This window comes from Cynoglossus semilaevis, chromosome 5 (assembly GCF_000523025.1).
Source record: "Cynoglossus semilaevis isolate Cse_v1.0 chromosome 5, Cse_v1.0, whole genome shotgun sequence".
In the NCBI taxonomy this organism is placed as follows: domain Eukaryota; kingdom Metazoa; phylum Chordata; class Actinopteri; order Pleuronectiformes; family Cynoglossidae; genus Cynoglossus; species Cynoglossus semilaevis.
The window spans coordinates 15521441-15540097 of record NC_024311.1 but is presented as its reverse complement, the minus strand read 5'-3'; the positions used below and the strand labels follow the sequence as shown (position 1 = coordinate 15540097).

Below are 18657 nucleotides of genomic sequence, written 5' to 3'. Positions count from 1 at the left end.
AGCAGGGCAACGTAGCGCTTAGCTTTGTGCGCCACAGCCTGGGGAGCCAGGATGGAGACACGCGCGGCTCATGCAGCAGGCAGAACGAGAGCACGTGTCCTGGTGCTGCCTCAGGAACCCGTGGCCTTCAAGTCGGCCTTTGTCTGTGTGTCTTTGCTGGAAACTGGGCGATGCCACACAGTGCGCGTCCTACATACACCGATGTCCCACCCCCCAATGATTAAATGCCCTGAGCATTTTCACTTACAGCTTTTCTCTTCTGTGGCCTTGACTGGAATCTCCTCCACACAATCGGCTGGAAACCAACCCACCTGGCCACGGGCGCTGCCTTCCCAGAATCCTCCCTCACCGATGTTTAGAACTGGAACGAAGGGAAACGATGAGAAGAGAGGAGAGGGTGAAAGATAACATTGGTTTACCAGGAAAGTAAAGGAAAAGTGTGTCCCAAGAGACCATTCAGAGCATCTATAGAAAAGTAAACAAGGCTTCAGAGGTGTAGTCTACTTCAGGTTCTTTGAAGTGCAGCAGTATGATATTAAAAAATAAAATCTGGCTCACAGCGTGATCTAGACATAAAAGTGATGCGAGCATCTCAAAAAGTCAAAAACACACAACGGCTGAGTTCTACAATATAATTGGACAATGTTTTCCAACGCACACTGATGTGACAAAGTGCTACTAAAAACACAAATTTAAAAGAAAAAACTTTTTTTTTAGCTCTTTAGTGGATTCCAAAGTGCTACTAAAAACACAAATTTAACATTTTTTTAGCTCAAGAAGATACCATATACTACAAGTGGATTTTGATTGGTGAGACTTCCAGAGACTATAGTATATTTTACAAAATAAATAACCAAAGTTTTCATACTTTTATCAAATTAGATCATTTTCTACAGGACCCCTGATGATATTTTTTCATGGCACACTAATGTGCTGCAGGCCAGTGTTTGGAAATCACTGCTTTAGAGAAAATACTGTACAGGACACGGGGATGGGAGTCTTTTACAGATATTTGATGATGTAACGGCTTTGAAACTCAGCTGCTTAAAAATCCCTCATTGACTTTATGAAGTGCCATCTGTCTCATTCGGGTTCTTGGCAGCGGGTGGGCAGGCTGCACTCAGCTGTATGTGAAAAGAAATATGATGTATCAGCAGCTACACTTAAAAAGAAAAAGGGAAACTTCACATTAAAGTCAAATGTTTGATACTGATCACAGTGTCCCAAGTACTGCGTGCATTTGGTAATTAGACTAAAGAGAAGTCGTAACTTTTAGCCACGTCCTTTAGGGCAATACTTCTCAAATAGTGGGGCGGGCCCCCCTGGAGGGGGCGCGGTGAGGTGCCAGGTTCCACTAGAATATGGCACGCTGGACATAAGTGTACCACTGCTGTAATGCTTAAATGATAACAAAACTCCAGTCACTAGGTGGCAGCAACTCATACAGTGGTACTACTGTCACTGTATCCTCAGTGATAAACCGGACTCATCCCTCACCTGGTCCAGGTCCTGGTCCTGGTCCTGGTCTTACCTTTGACTCTGTCACCCTTGTAGAGGTTGATCTCTCCTTCAGACTGGGGGGTGTAGGAACGAACCACTACAAAATGTCTTCCAGGGACTGCACTGTACAGTTTCCTCCTGGTGCTGATGGCATCGCCATGACTGCTGGGACTGAGAGAGAGGGAGAGAGAGAGGGGGAGAGAATGAATGAATGAATGAGTATATATATATATTTTTTTTTTCCTGAAAAATACGGAGTGAATATATATTTTTAAAGACTAAGAAAATGAATAATTGAGGTGAAAGCATTTGCATTTGATGAAAGTGCAAATCAAAATTTTGTCAGAAATATTTCACATTTAACATATTACACACAGGGTAAATGTTTAATGACATTTTAAAGCAACAAATCAAAATCATGTCAAAAACCTTTACAAAACAATTCCTGTGGTCTCCTGTATGTATCTATACCAACACAGACACACACACACATTTATACATGTTCTGGATGTACTGTATGTCTTGAAGCAGTAAATAGGACAGGACACAGACTGGATCTGACCCACAGAGCTGCAAAGGAGTCTGGGTAAAAAAGACTAAAAGAGGCAACTACAAAATGAGACCACTTGAAACTGAGCCTTTGACTTTATACATGGGTTTTGTCTGACACTGGTTCTTAGAGTCACGTGACCATGAAAACCGACCAGGCTGAGGTGTCTGACGTGATAATGTAGCGCCACTTAGTGGACAAACTCTATAACACCTTCCACAAGAGACAGTGAGATCAGACACAGGCTTCAAGTGAGTAAACAACGAAAACAATCCTTTAAATTTAGTCGATTTTTAAATTATTTTTCATGAGGATACTTTGGCTTCTGTGAAATGTGTTTTTAGCCAAAACATTTTTTGTTGTTGTTTAAAGCAAACGGCAGGAGTTACTAAATTAAATACATGATGTTTTAATATTGCAGAGATGGTAAATAAACAGGAATTAAACTAACATGGCAATGTCAATAATTTAAGAAAGGATCAGTAAAACATTTAAATTCAGACACCATCAACTACCAGGCACAGAAACAGCGTGTGCCACGAAGTGGGGACTTTTATTTATCAGGTGGCAAGAAAGGGGAAGGAATTTCACTTATTTAAATGAACTGACTTTCTTCTTTCTTCAAGTTTTCTACAGATGAAACACAACAAAGAAATAATATGGAGATTAAAGAGGAGAAATTAGGATCTGGAACGAAACTGAGAGGGAGTTTTTTCAGTAAGTGGGTCACCTTGTCCTGTAGTCTGAGCTCCTTGTGAAACCTTCACAAGTCTTTGGAGAACTAACCCCATTCAACACTACTGAAGCGACTCATTTTCTGAGGGAACACCACCGACCGGGCCGCCGCCGCTGGAGCAGCTGGAGCTACAGAGGTGTGTGAAAATGAATGAACTGGACGAAGAAGAACCACTGAAATAACATGGACATGTCAAACTTAAAAAAACTAAAAAAAAAAAACTAAACAAGCTTAAGAATTAGTTTGTAGAATGTTGTTCATCATTCCCAGCAGCCAATGATGATCCTAAACTCTGATGGTTGGTATAGTAATATCAGTGAATTAGCAATTTGACGGTTCAATTCCAGGTCTTTGTATGAAGCAGGTTCATCCCACAGTCCATAATCATGTAGGACTCGGTAATTAGTCACAGTAAATTGACCCTGAGTGATATGAGTGTGAAAGGGTTAATCAGTCGAACGGTTTTTGTACTGTTTGAACATGGTGATGCAGCACAGTGGGCTTCACCGAGCGGACTGACCCAATCCATATACTGTGTACGTTTAAAGAGCTTATACTGTGATGATAATTCAAACACACTCTCTCTCTCTCTTTTTCACTCTCTGGTGATCGTCCAATAATAGCACAGATTGTGCACAGCTGGTGTTAATCAACACAGCCTAATTAGCACCTCAAAACCACCTGGGTAATGGCCAGAAAAAGAGAGAGAGAAACCACAGATTACATGGCTGCTGGATTTCACCTCTGGTCCACTGCAGTCAGCGCCGCTTTTTAATTTAATGTGGGACAGGGATACATGGTGCACTCTGTGGACCAGGGGTTTAAATGTGAGTGGGAATGGCTTGGTCTTTGTACTGTGTGCATCCCTCTGATGAACTAGTACACTGCCATCACTTGGTGATTGCTGGAATTGCCCCTGCCCCCTTAAAGTTAAATATCTGTCTATTTGTCTACAGTCAACAGTTTGTGTAAACTAAAGAAATAAATAAATTCACCTGGTTAGTCACCTTATATCATTTAAATAAAAGTTATTCAACATCAACAAAATTTCTTCTTCTTTTTTTTTACCAAGATGTGTGGAGGGTTATGGAGAGAATGGTGGGCAATATTGGTGGCAAGGCACTAAACTGGTTAGGACCACTAGAGCAGAATACTGGGTTTGGCATCCAGAATACCAGCAATTTTAAAATTGGAGGAGTGACAGGAAGTGTTTCTTAAACTTTATATTTTGTTAAAAAGCATTCAGGAGAAATAAAAGAACAACAATGGAACTAAATGGATAAAGTCCTATTGAAAAACCCAAAGAAGAAAAGCATAATTAGGTCGTGTTTATAGTCAAACTGTATGAATAAATTTCCTGTCTGTCTTCAGTCATGTGCAAAAAAAAAAAAATTAAAAGACCAAAAACTTTCTCAGAGTTTCCATATGATGTGTACGCTAATGACGCAGCCTCGTGTCTCATTTCTCACCCAAATCAAACTGGGAAGCTGTTGCCATGACTCCCAGTGGCATGACTGACAGCTGTCACTGTGTGTTCGCTTGTGTGTGTGTGTGTGAGCGTAAGAGAGTGTGTGAATGTGTGTCAGCGTACATGTGTCTGAGAGCGTGGTGTCTGTGTAGGAAGAGGAGGAGACGTGAAGGTGGGAGAAAAGAGGGAATGACTGGGATAATGTGTAGGAACGACAAATGAAAGGACTCATTTCAGAGAGCTGCAAAATACTGGGTCCTGTTTTACTAAATATAAAAGTTTCTTCTTTGGCAACTACTGTATGCAGTCCTAGTTCTGCACAGAAAAGGGTGTTAAATGAATTTTGTTAGTGCAGCATCGTTAAATCTCATGTAAAAATAAATGGAAATAAATGAAATCAACCGGAGAGCGTCTCCCTGCCGGCTCATGTTCACCGTTCACCGCTCACTGTCCCGTTAATTCATTTCTAGGATCCATTTAAATTCTCTGCACACACACTCTGATTAAATCTGCTGAGCCAGGGGCTCAGGGTCTTCCCCATGGACACATGGGCATATAGACCAACAGGGCCTAAGATGAGGGAATGTGCAGATTTTAATCAAGATAACCTCCTTATTATGAAACAAGAAATGCAGTCTGTGACTAAATGACAAGGCACGATTACATACTCAGGAGAAGGAATCAAACTCCTGACCTTCTGATAAGTTTACAGAAATTGTGCATACATTTCTATTAACATATACATGCGTTACTCTCTCTAAGTCCAACTATGATGTTTCTTTACATGTTACTGTGCCTCAAACGAACCGCTGACATGCGGAAGCCCTCGCAGTAGCAGCAGAGTTGACAGTGAGTTATCACCTCAACATGCTCATCATGATGCATCCTACCCTCTGTTCCCGCCACTTCTCGCCATCACTGTCAACTTCACCCCAACATTAACGGTTGAAGCACTTTGTGTATATAGAGCTCTGTGAAGGAGTTTATGTTCAGTCTTTATTGGCCATTTCATTTCACGTTTTTACTGAAGACATCCGCAAATCTATGGCCGAATAAAAATAAAGATAGGAGTTAAAAACACACCGCTTCAAAGACCGTGATGACAAATAGATTTATATTCAGTATTCTATGAATAGAAGTCCTTTAGCTGTGAATGTGATTTTGTGCAATTTACATTTGCATATAACAGTCTAATCGATTCTCCTCGATTCTTTTTTTTTGCTTCAGTCATTAGAACAGCTGTGCTCAATGACTGCAGAGGGAGGGGCAGGAATTCAATTACACGCTGAAGCAAAATCCATTAGGCAACATGTGGATGAAATGATCAATAAATCCACCACTAGGTCGGCGCAGTCCAGACAAAGAGGCGCGTACGGTTACAGAGTGACCGAGGGTCAAGAATGTTGGCGGTGAGTTAGCAGAAGAGAAGACGGAGAAGAGGGTGTGTGTGTGTGTGTCTTAATAATCAGGACTGACAGCTACAGTACATCCGTCTTAATAATCAGGACTGACAGCTACATCTCTGTAGGACAAACGCCTTTCACACTCTAATCTGACACACACACACTCACACACATCAATTTGACATGAAATAGGTCCGTTCTCCGTGTCAAACTACAGAGGCATCTTCCACATCAGTTGTGTTTTTTTAATGTGTAGTCATGATAGTGATGTTCATGTTACTGTCCTCCCCCGTGTCTCTGCCCGGTCTTTCAGCTCCTCCATCACTTGACGTCCCCTCCACCCTCGCTCTTATCCCCTTCATTCTGTTCTTTTAATTCTTTCCTCCTCCTTCTCTTATTCTTTTCTTGAACGAAGGATGAAGAGAGGGAGAGCAGAGGAGGCCATAAGGAAAGTAAGAGGAGGAGAACAGGGGGAGTAAGAAGGGGAGGAACAGAAGAAAAAAGAAGAGAAAACTGGAGGAGATTAGGGGAGAGGGAATGAGAGGAGTGGAGGAGAAAACTGTCAGGAGCATAAAGAGAGGAAACTGGAGGAAAAAAGTTCAAGGAAGAGAATAAAGAGCAAAACAAAGAATGGAAGAGAGATGGGAGGAGCAGGAAAATAATGAGTAGTAAAATGTAGAGGGGAAAAACCCAGAGTCCCAGAGTTGGAGAATGATGAGGAGGAGGGACGTTTAAGGGGACAAAATTCAAGGTGTCCTAATAATCAGGACTGACAGCTACATTTCTGTAAGATAAACGCCTTTCACACTCTAATCTGACACACACACGCACACACACAAACACACACAAACTCTGGCCGTGGGCAGCCATAGCAATTGCTGCCATAGAGACTGCATGCAAGTTGTAATTATTTTGTGAGGAACTGATTTCCTTAAAAAAATCACAGTCACAGACTTGAAATGTTTGTGTGTGGAATATTCTGGGTAGTGATTTCAGTGTATATAAAGGACGCTCAACATGAGGCAAATACCAGGCTTAACATCTGGCGGAGGAAGGAACGAGTGGCTCAGTGGCAGGATCCTGGGTCTGCCCAGAGAAACCTCCGGTGTAAAAAAACCTGAAGCTGTGATCCAGTATTGTTGAAGCCCTGATGAAGGGATGAGTCGAAAAGGGATTCTGGGAGGTGAGTGTGAGGTTCTGGTTTTGATTTCATCTAGTCTCTAATCCCACATCCCAGGGATGGATCAGAATTAGCATAAGGTGTAAAAGAAAAAAAAAAAACGGTGCCAAATCACTGTTCAGACTGGAACACATTTGGGAACCGTGATGAGACGAGCTGAGAGTGATTCGTTCACCGACTTTAACAGCTGGCTGTTCTGAGTCACGTGGACCACAGAAAGGTGAAGAGATGACGCTCTCCTCCTCACCGTGGTGAGACCATTCATAGATTTTTAAATAAAATAAATATTTTAATGATCTTTTATGACCTTGTCACTATCAGCCTTAAAACCTCACAAACCCCAACCCCGTTCTCACCTGGGCTGCCTCTGTGAGGGCAGGGCTCGTCGGGCCTCCTCCCCCAGCCGGCTGAGGGAGGGCGAGCGGCTCCGTGCCCCCCTTCCCATAGTCCGAACCACCACGTTGCCATTGGGGCTGCCGCTGGGCATCTGCTGGAGCAGCTGAGGGGACAGGCTGCGGTGTAATGCTGAGGAGCCAGACTGCGAGTGACCCTGCTGGGGGCCCCGTTGCAGATGTCCCTGGGCGTGATGATGGGGAGCCCAGTTAGTGGGAGAACCGTGGTGCGACGGCTGCTGCTGGTATTGGCTGACGGACAGGTTGTTGTCACTGTTTGAGCGCAGGAGGACGCGTGGCGCAGACAAGGTGGATGCAGAGGGGCTGTTTCCAGAAGACGGCCCCCGGCGGCGTTTGGAGTACGCTGGAGCCTCCCGGAAAGGCACTGCAGACAAACAAGACACAGGGTTATATCAACTTTATGTCGTCTTTACCTGTGCAATTATCATTGAGCAGCAATTTGTGATTGGCTCCCTCCATTTCTTTGACGATCATGAACATGACTATCAGGACGTCATGGCTGCACAACACTGTCAAACTGAGCAGCAATGGAGGTCAGCCTTGATTTCCCCATGGATTCACTCTGTCGACATCATGCTGCCAGCTAGTGGCAATTATGACCGAGCAGCAGCAGCAGCAGCAGCAGCAACAGCAACAGCAATAGCAACAGCAACAGCATTTCCTGATAATCAGCTGATTTTTTGGGGGGGCTTAAAAGTTAAAAGAATTATTGGTTGTTTTTCTGAGTCCTTTATCTCGCACACGTAGGATGCAGGGATTACTGAGTCATTATCACTCGTTAGCAGATCCATATTTTCGGCAGCTCTCAATTTTCACTCCATTTACATTGGACTCGTTTTGATGGGGAGAAGAGCCGCGAAGAGCTAATGAGCTAGCACATACTATCTGAGTGCTTGTCTGTGGTGTGTTTTTGGTTCCAGCAGCGAAACACGCAGAGTCCAAAGTCAATATGTAGGCAGTGGACGTAACCATGTCTCCCCAGAGGACAATTATATTTGTAGAGAAGTACATGGGCTGTAATGCAATTGAGGGGATTATGTAACAACTCTGGCTATAATCTGTTTTAGGCTGACTTAACAATCCTCTGTATGAAGGATCCCAGTGTCTACTGAAGGACAACGACAGAGACTGGCAGCCGTGACAGGTAAACATTGCGATGGATTCTCCTGAACAGCACAATGTTAAGATCATAGATCTGCAAATCAAGGTTTAAAATCATTGGTGGAAGGAGATGGTCATGAACTGCACCTGTTTTGAAGTTGGCAGTTTTTCCCCGTCACATGACACTATAACAACCTGCACTCAAGTGGCTGAGCCTGGGTCTAAAACTGTGATCCTCTGCCAGAAGAACTGTCTGGCAGATGTTTGGCTGTTACATGCAATTATCAAAAAACATTCTGCTCCATCTCGTCCCCCATTTGGGTGAGAATTTGTCTTCTTACTGTGGACTATGTCAATATGATTGGCATGTCACACTAACACAACTGTAAACCTGGGGAAAATTCAGTTCAAATTAAACACATTTCACTCAATTAACAGTATATTAACTGTTGAAACAAGAAAATGTTATTATATACGTTGGTCAAAGTATTTTATTGTTACAATTAATTAAGTATTGACCAGACATATTAACTTTTTACCAATATGCCGATATTGTCCAAACACTTAATTTCCTATTCCAAATGACAACACTGTGCACAATACAAATATTAGTTTAACTTTAAAACTATTTTTAGGTCACATCATCTGGACCAAACTCTGAAATTATGTTACTGGGTTTTAATTATTGGAGGAAAAACCAGTTACAAATTAGGCTACTATCGGCCGATATTATCGTACATTCCTGGTATTGACAAACTTATTGAGTGGAACTAAGATTTTTGCGTCCCTCACAAAATAAAATGGATTAAATTAAATCAGTGTTTTTCTACAGCCTGGACCACTAGAGGGTCTATGACCCATATTTTGAGAGAGAGACACTGATAACACTATATAAGACGACACCTCACAGACCAAAGTGTTCAGACCTTTAAATGCATTCATGACTGAAGTGAGACTGGAAAAAAATAAATAAAGTGTGACTGTCTGTGCAGATGGTGCAGCCGTGATGATGAGACGAGTGGAATTATGGCACAGTTCAACAGTGTAAATCCGTCAGTTGTTGCTGTGATGCACTGTACGCTGCATCAGCAGGAGTCTGCATCCACAGACGTGGGGAAGGATTTTCACACTGTTCTCAACACAGCTGTGATTGGGGCTTGTTTTGTGAAGCCGAGGACACTGCACTCATGCTTGTTTGGAGAACTACAAAAGTACCACAAAGGGTCACGGCTAACTTGTTTTGTGAAGCCGAGGACACTGCAATCATGCTTGTTTGGAGAACTGCAGACCTGACATGGAATCTGGACAAGTACCACAAAGGGTCATGGCTAACTTTTATTAAAATCAAGGGTGACGTTTATATATGGAAAGCTCATACATTAATTAAAAAAAAAGGTTATCACACACAGAGCTAAAGTAGGCAAAGGAAAGTGCAGCATCAAGTAGAAGATTTGACAAAAAAATAAATTAAAAAAATTAGGATAAATCCTATATAAGAAATGGACACAGCCATTGTTGAAGCCTTTAACGTAGAACTGAGTATAATTCTCACTACTGTACAAGTATTTAACAGGTTTCCTAAAGGTTTGGATAAATATCAAGTTTGTCCAACACTTCAGTGGGACGTGATGTCGATTTAGTCAATTTGATACTATTCAGATGAAAATGAGAGATAAAGCAGGACAGGAGAGGGACAGAGAGTATTTGACGGCTCGATTATTAAAGTCATGACCAGGCCGCGACCTCAGAGTCACATCTTTTCTGTAAATTAGATTTAAAATTAATGTAACTGGTTCAGTTACCTCTGAGGAAAGGAGGAGGAGGCAATGGTATCTGTGAGCTGAAGAAGCATGGGTGGGTGAGTGTTAAGGAGGGAGGAGGAAGGGTGAGTTGAAAACTGGAAAAAGGAACTGTCTGCCTCTTTTTTTAAAATGGGAAACTGTTTAAGAAATAAGATCGCAGTTTGAACATTCCGTCAGATGTTTGAAGCTGTTAATTAATCAGCTTTTACTGAAATCCACACATTCATCTTCTGTATAAAACAATACTGAATTAGATTCCTTCATCACAGCCGAGGGCACCTGGAGTCAATTTCTGTACACGAGGGATCAAAATCAAAACCATTCAGTGCTTAGCCTGTGCTACTGAGAAGTCAAGGGTGTAATTTGCTGTTCTTGTGACCAGGCACAGTCAGCAGTGACGCAAGATTGTGATGATTCATCACTTCAGCTGAACCTCTGTTTACAATTCTTCTATATATAAAAATACAAAACAAATTAGGATTCATTATTAGGGGAAACAACATAATTATAACCTGAACTGAGTGGATCCATGAATCAACATACATTTGTCAACAGATATTTTCAGATTGACTCCATATAATTAATAAACAGTAAGAGCTCATATCGTGTCAACAAGGACTAGATTTTTACATTTCATGGACAGACTGACTGAGAGTTTAGAGTCAAAACCCCTTTTGCTGTGGTTCTATTTTTAAAAAACAAAAGTTGACAGTCAGTTATGGCAGTAAAATTTAATGCGTGTAGTTTTTTTTTAGATTAAAAAAAAATCAAATTAGAATTCTGTTCTTTTTACCACTTTGATATTTGACATGAAGACACTCTTAGAACATGTTTTGAAAGACTGTTTGATATTTACGGCGACTATTTATAGATTAAAGTCAATGCAGAAAATAATATTACATGTTTTAGAATTGGAAAACCAAACACAGACAGAATCACTGGGCTACATCTCACAGCAGGTATCCATCTTACTCACACCTTTCTTCAAAACTAGTTGCTCTGGTTTGTAATCCAGTCCGTCTTGGTCACTTAAAAAAAAAAATCTCAGCATCTCTCCCTCTGCTGGCCTCATGTCCCAGAAAAAAAAGCATTGTCTGCAAATCACTAGCAGCTCCACGACACCCTGCAAACTTTTATTCTTTCTTGTAACTATCTTCCTGCCACATGTTAACCTTAAACTGGTTCAAACCCACCTTTGCTCCTCTCTTTATGGAGAACTGACAATCCATTTTTTTTAACATTCACTCAGACTTCAGACACACATTTTTTGTGTTGCCTCTGAAAACACAAGCAGTGGAAAAAAAACCCCCAAAAAACAATAACAACCACAGCCAAATGTACACGCTGTTTCTTTATCGCCATTTTTCTTTACATGTAAAATCATTTTTCAAGTAAAAAAAATTGTTCGTTGCACTGAAATCCTAGTTAAATTCCACATATAACCTCCTTCTCCAGTGCAATCAAGCAAATCCTTACGGCTCAATTAATCCAATACCGGCACTAATTAGCGATTCTATATGAGGACATCAGTTAGAATGTTAATTATAGCAGCAGCAGTGGCATCTGAAGTGCAGCCACACGACACGACTGTCACCTCAATGCTGTCAGGCCGCTCAACTGCTGCCACACTCCGGGTTCATTGAAAAAAAAAAAAGAAAAAAACAGGAGCGGCTGAAGGGGCAGGTTGACATGGAAAGGAAAGGGGAAGTTGGACTGTGTACGGTGGAGTCCCATTTTTCCCAAAGTGACGTAATAAATGTGTCCCAGATGTCTCTCTCTCTCTCACTCTCTTTTTTCAATCACTTACTCGTGATTCTTCTCTAACCTACATACGCGTCGACCTTCCTTCATCCTCACAGTCAAAGCGCGGATCAGGCCAGAAAAGAACAGAGAACATTAACATTAATTCACGCTGAGGAGTCACTTTGAATAAAACCTGGTAATAAATATAAATCTTTACGCGGAGACGCCAGGAGATGACTTTGTGAGCACCTGAAGTTCAGGTAGATGTTTTTACGCGCGTGGACGGAAAGCACCACGATACGAAAGAAAAACAAACAAAAAAACAAACATTTTTTTTCTTACCTTCCTTTTTTAAGGCATTGATAATCGACTTCATTTTTATTCCCTTGGCTTTACTCTAATGTGGCTTCGTGGTTGGCAAACATCGCCGGACTTTTCCTTTGAATTCTCTTCCCGACTCTCCGTCAGTGACGTTCTCTTTCAGCACCGCGGACAGCGACTCCGTGAGGAGGAGCTGCCGAGCGCGGTGAACGCGATCCCGGCACCGTTACACCTCCTGTCGCCGCTTCCCTGGTTGAAGCCAGCAGGAACCAACGACCCACCCCCAACCCCCGAGGCTCTCACTGAAGAGACCCACATGAGTGAGCCGGGCCCGCCCCTACTCTCTCTCTCTCTCTCTCGCTCGCTCCTTTCCTCTCTCTGTCCCTTGAGGGACACACTATCGTAAGTCCGTGGACCAGTGAGTGTCAGCGAAAAAGAAAAAGCAACGTGGTTGAAACAGTGAAGACGTGGAAGAGAAGCACAGCGATTTTGAAGTGTGATTGAATGACACTCACTGAGCCGAACTCACATTGCTATGTATCACTGCTCAAACTATTTTAATAACTATTTACAAATACACAATATCATCTATAATTTTCTTCCCCTAAAGAAACGATGATGTGGCAACTGAGGTCGTCAGAAAGGTTTGAGAATTCAAAACATTTTTGCACCTGCACCAGAAAAAAATGTCGACACTGAAGGCGATGAAGACCAAAAAGTCTTATATTGTTTCCCCAGCAACGCAGGAAATCCTTTTTTTTTTTCACATTACAAAAGCAGCGTTTAATAGATCTGTTTCGTACAGTGACTGTAATGGACTGGTCTTTGTTGATGGAATCCTCTTTCATTCATTGTTGAATAATGACTTTGGAGAAGTCTGTGCAAAACCATTAAAAAAATCACTTTGTGACACACAGTTCAAATACTCATATTTGTATTTAAAACAGAATATTAAAGTTAATTACAACAGGTGAATAACTAGCAGCACCAGGACACTGAGATATGAAAAAAAAAAATGAAAGTGGCTTAAAATGAAACCAAAATTACTATCTCAGAAAAATTAGGCGACTCAAACTTTCAGTTAATGAGTCAGTAGGAGTCAGTAGCGAGCAGGTAAACTGGTGGAAATTGTCTTCCACGTACGACTCCCCCTCCTTGTTACCAGGCAACTCTGCTCCATACATCAATTCAGGTCTACTTCCACACCTGTCAGTCACAGTAATGCAACACACACATGCATGTACAAACGAATGTCCCCCGTGTTCGATGGCGTGCAGCGCTGGTGAACAACAACGTCAGGTTATACACGCTGTCGTAACTAATGAATTGTCATTAAAGCCTTTCTCTCCGTGTCTCTGTCATGACTCACTGATGTGCATTAAAAACAGAGGTGAGCAACACAACAGATGGACGCATGAGAAACACACGCCAACTGATGTGCATTAAAAACAGAGGTGAGGGAAGAACAACACAACAGATGGACGCACGAGAAACACACGCCGTCATGAAGTATAGGATAATGCAGCGATAAATAGATTCTGGTCGTTACACACAAAACTAGGAAAACACAAAATTTGTTGAATGTTCTATGTTTTTCCCTCCAGTTTTATCTTGATTCAAACGGACTCCACAGACTAGACATTAGGGTTTACTGTTTTTTTTCTAAACTGAATGAAGGTTTTAGTGTTTCCTGTCCATCTGAGTTTTGGCTCGAGGTGGAAGAACCGTGGAAGAAATGATTTTCAAACCTCAGACTGGTCACCCTCTGTAGAATAGACGGACGATATTTGCTCAATTGACTAATCAATGTTTACCTCATCTCTTAGAATACGTCATATTTACCACCAGGGCTAAAGCTGTAGCGTCACACTTAAGAAATCTGTTTTAATTAAACGTTGTCACACAAAGAAGGACGTCAACACACAGATTCCTAACAACAGGTCATTTTCTGTTGTTTCTCACCACCACTATCACGTGCTGGAGTCTGATTCTGTCACCAATCATCAAACAGACAAGAAGCTGAAAGAACATCCACCCACCCTGCCTCCTCAGTGGAGGAGGGCGGTGGGGGTCTTATATGAGTCTATCATGTGGAAACCAACAGGTCGACAGTAACCATGTAAAACATGTGGAACGACTGGGATCCTGGGGTTTTCTCTGTACTTTCTTTTGTTGTGGTGAAGTCTTTAAAAGTGGGATAAAACCCAAGTTGGATTTTTGCAATATTACTTTCTTTTGTTGCGGTGAAGTCTTTGAAAGTGGGACAAAACCCAAGTTGGATTTCTGCAATATGTATCATCCAACTTCACTAAAAAAAAGTATGATTTACATGAAAAGATGTAGCTTGCCTTTTAACCAGGCATGGACAAACTATGGCACGGGGGCCGGATGCGGCCCGTTCAACTTCTTTATCCGGCCCGCCAAACTTTTCCAAATGACATAATTTATTTATATAATCATTAGACTTCGTTCCAAACCCTGCAAAACCCATGTTTTCCCAACAGACGGTGTGGAAAATGTTAAAAGCATTTTAGCATTTTAGCTTTTACGCATGACTTTTACTGGTAATTTAACGCAGTTCACACAAAATTGTGGCCTGTGACTGAAAAATTCTGCCCACGCCTGCTTTAAACTAACTTTTCTAGGACTGTATCACGGGTATAAACGTTAATTTTATCTGTAATTGACTAACGTAATTAGTTGACACGTTGATAAACAAAATAAGACATCAAAAAGGGTTCTTGATTCTTGGGCTCTTTTTTTTTTAATTGTATAGTAAGTTATTTTTTTTGCTCTAAGAAGTGATATATTCATGGCGTCTCACCTGAATTTCTAACTGATTGTTTTTAAAGTGTCTCTTCTCGTCCTCTGTCCTGTTTGACCCTGTGTTACAGGTAAAAAAAAAAAGTCTCTACAGGAGACACCCTGTGGACTGTCAACCTGGAACGGCTGTTAAATTATTCATGACGGCTTTTATCCGTGTATTTATTCATCTGTTATTCTTCACGGCTCTAACAAAGACGGGTCAGTGTTTGGGCTGCAGTTCATAGAAAAGGCAGAGCGTCGGGCAGACGACTGTAAAGCCTGACGATAACTGGAAATAGATGAGCGTGAAAGTGGTTAAAGTGCATTGTGAGTGTGTCACGAGTGTGTGTGTGTGTGTGCGTGTTCTTACTGCCAGATTGTCACACTTTGGCAGCGGGTGGTCTAATACTGCCTGGCCTGCCAATCATTCTTACACAGGCTTAGTGCTGCATGCAGGGGAAGAATGTAAGACATATCTTCCACAGACATTCTCTCCTTCACACACTTATCCATTGTATGCACTTTTTCACAATGTGAGTGTGTGTGTGTGTATCTCATTTATAGGCAAATGACACACTGTGGTGTGAACACACTGAGTCTCATTAACTGTTAGGTTGTTTCCCCGTATTGTTGATTTCACCTGATGTGAATTGACCGTCTGTGTTCTAGTGTCCAGTTCTGCAGCTAAAGTTGTTGTTGTTTAAAAGCAATTGTTTTCATGTTCTTATTCATCTACAGCAGGTGAGTTCAAACTCAAACATTGTTAAAAAAAAATGACACACAAACGCAACACAAAAATAGAAAGGGACCAAAAATGCAAAGTAAAAATGATGTCAAAAAAAAGAAATTGACTAAAAACCTTTCACAACTTTTAAGTTTTTCTTTGTTTTCAAATTTGAATATAATAATAATAACTGATTTATATGTTTTTGTTTTATGGACAGAGAAATACGGAGCCAGCTGTTATTTTTAAAACACTGTAACAGACGTAAGTACATTTACAGTGAGCAGGAGTGTAACTTTCCATCAGCTGATAGAAGCATATGTGAAAGTTTAAAAATAAAGCTAAAAAATAGGAGTAGTAGGTAAAACATATATAAAGTAACCAGTAGATATAATGACACAAATCATGAAAAAAAAAGTTACCAAAAACTCTAAATGATCCATCTCAACATGAAATATGTTACAAAGACACCAAGAGAACTGAATCTGAAAGTGAATCTCATCAGATTTAACGGTGGTATTTGTATTTTTGAAATGATTTTGTGGTCAGCAGCGGTATTGCACCTTAAAAATTGCAAGTTTTGGACAAAACTGGAAACGTCTGTTTTCACCCAGTCTCTACTTCCTGTCTGTATTTGTTCAATATTATTTAATATATTCTTCTTTTTATAATATAAAGGAACATCGCAGGTATTACACGACCTTGAGCCGTTCCTACAGAATGATAAAAACTCCATTCAACATCTGAGAACTGCTCTGGGCTAATTCTACTGAATCCATACATATATTACTAAAAATGATGCACAGTTATTTTTTCAATGAGGTGTTAAAGCTGAGACTGTTGCCGTTACCATACCACCTCTACTGTGGCAACTAAGCAACAGCGGTAATAAATAGTAAGGAGGGAAAAAAAATCATGGAAAAGGTTCAAAAACAGGTTTTTTTTTCTAACATTTATTTATATTGGTGAGAAATGGTTCTTTTCTTCTCACCTCCCTCTACTTCTCCCTCAGACACAGATGTGACTGAAAGAACTCACATAATATTTACTGAGGAAATGAACCAAGAAGCAGCAGCGTTTAGGTTCAATATGTACGTGTGATTTCATTTGTATATTTTCGCTCACTTAGAAGAACACAATATTCACTTACAACGTGAAAAAATAGATGAGTTGAATTTTTTTATTTTTTTCCATCTGGCTGAGAAATTTTAAAAATACATAAAGGCCTGATTCTGCTCTATAATAATCCATGGTTTTTCTCTGAAAAACACTGACACAGTGTCTGTTTCCTCCTGTCTGTTCTTGTTGTTGCTCTAAACCATAGACGAAACATAAGTTGTTATTTGTACACAGCGCAGGAGCTTAAAAATACCATCTCCTCCAGTGGAGGCTTCAGCCTCTGGTCGGACCAGTCAGACCAGCAGTAAATTATTCTAGAACTGACAATCTGACTGACAAAAAATGCCAAATAGATTGTGAGGGACTGTAGAAAGAAACTGCATTAAGAAGAACTGTAACGACAGAGAAGCCAAAAATAAATACACGGTTCTGACGTATTTTTGGTAAGGTAAGCTCTTTTAGAGGTTTGTAGGAATGATGGCGCAATATAAAAAAAATCAAAACAAAATCTGTGTTGAATCACTTTACACCAGGGGTGTCAAACATACGGCCCGGGGGCCAAAATCGGCCCGCTTGGCAGTTTAGTCTGGCCCACTTGATGAATTTTGAATATATAAAAATATACACTTTATGTTCGGGATATTTTTTTGAAAAATTAAATTTCATTAAATATGGATAAATAATAATACACACCTAATATACTTCGTCATCTATGTTGCAGCTACAGTCACCTACAGTAGGGGCGCTAAGGAGTCGCTGTGTCACTTCTGTAAAGTCCAGATGTCCATCTACGTGAACAGATGTGACCGTGTAAAACTATTGTACAACCACAATGACAGACTGCCAGCCAGGATAACATGGAATTAAAGGGCTGGTGCAAACATTTCATGTCCAGTCAATTCACACCTAAATCCACACCACCTTCCACAGCTCTGAGCCAGTTACAGCAGCACGACGAAAAGCACTGCACAAAGAACATGTGTTTTAGGAAATAGAATCCTTGTCACGAAAACAGTTGTCAAATCAATCCTCATCAAACCCTTAAGCACAAAACACCACAGATCAGGAAACCGACCAATCAGCTTCCAGAGGAGGATTCCACTTCACTGACTCAGGCATTGATCATTTCTCTCAATCCAATCTGCCCCACCGTTGTCCTGCTGTAAACATAAACTTTGATCCTCATGGCAAACGCTGCCTTAATCCCACAGCGGGGATTATTCTAGGAGGTCATTTAGAGAGATTATGCCACCGGAGGAGGATTTGAAACGGATCCTCGGAAAGATTCAGGAGGGTGTGGCGAGAGGCCGGGAGGATAAAATAAAGAGGAGAAGATGTGTCTCTGTCTCTTACCTATATCTGTCTCTTTGTGGTTCTTGATGAGTTCAGCAAGCTCAAAGTTCCCAGCGATTATGGCAACCTGGAAAAAGGGACACAGGGAACAGGAAATGAATAAAAAAGTAAAAATCTAAAGAACGAAACAAAAACAAAACAAAACAGAAAAGAGTATCAATAGAATCAAAATAAAAAAACTGTACAAGACGTCAACAGACTGGCTCAGATATAAAGTGACAGTCAAATCTGTGTTTAGCAAAAAAAAAAACCTCTGCTGTCACTGAACGTTGTTGGAGGGAGAAGAATATAATGTTCTAAGAATTCCCCTCGAGATCCAATCTTCATGACTTTAATCATCTAAAGCCACAAATCTAATCATCTATGACACACACACACACACGTGTACTTGCCAAGATTTACACATGACAGGGTGGCGTTCACAAGTATGTAAAATCAC

General features: G+C 41.0%; 1 protein-coding gene across 1 annotated transcript in view; it reads right to left on the bottom strand.

Moving 5' to 3' along the window:
- shank2b (SH3 and multiple ankyrin repeat domains 2b) overlaps positions 1-18657 on the bottom strand; it is a 129218-nt gene that overhangs the window by 43731 nt on the left and 66830 nt on the right. The window contains exons 12-15 of the mRNA XM_025055876.1: positions 18219-18285; positions 7194-7614; positions 1532-1671; positions 248-361 (exon numbers count right to left, since the gene is read on the bottom strand). Of these exons, the coding sequence (XP_024911644.1) occupies positions 248-361; positions 1532-1671; positions 7194-7614; positions 18219-18285 (742 nt within the window). The remainder of the gene's footprint in view (positions 1-247; positions 362-1531; positions 1672-7193; positions 7615-18218; positions 18286-18657) is intronic.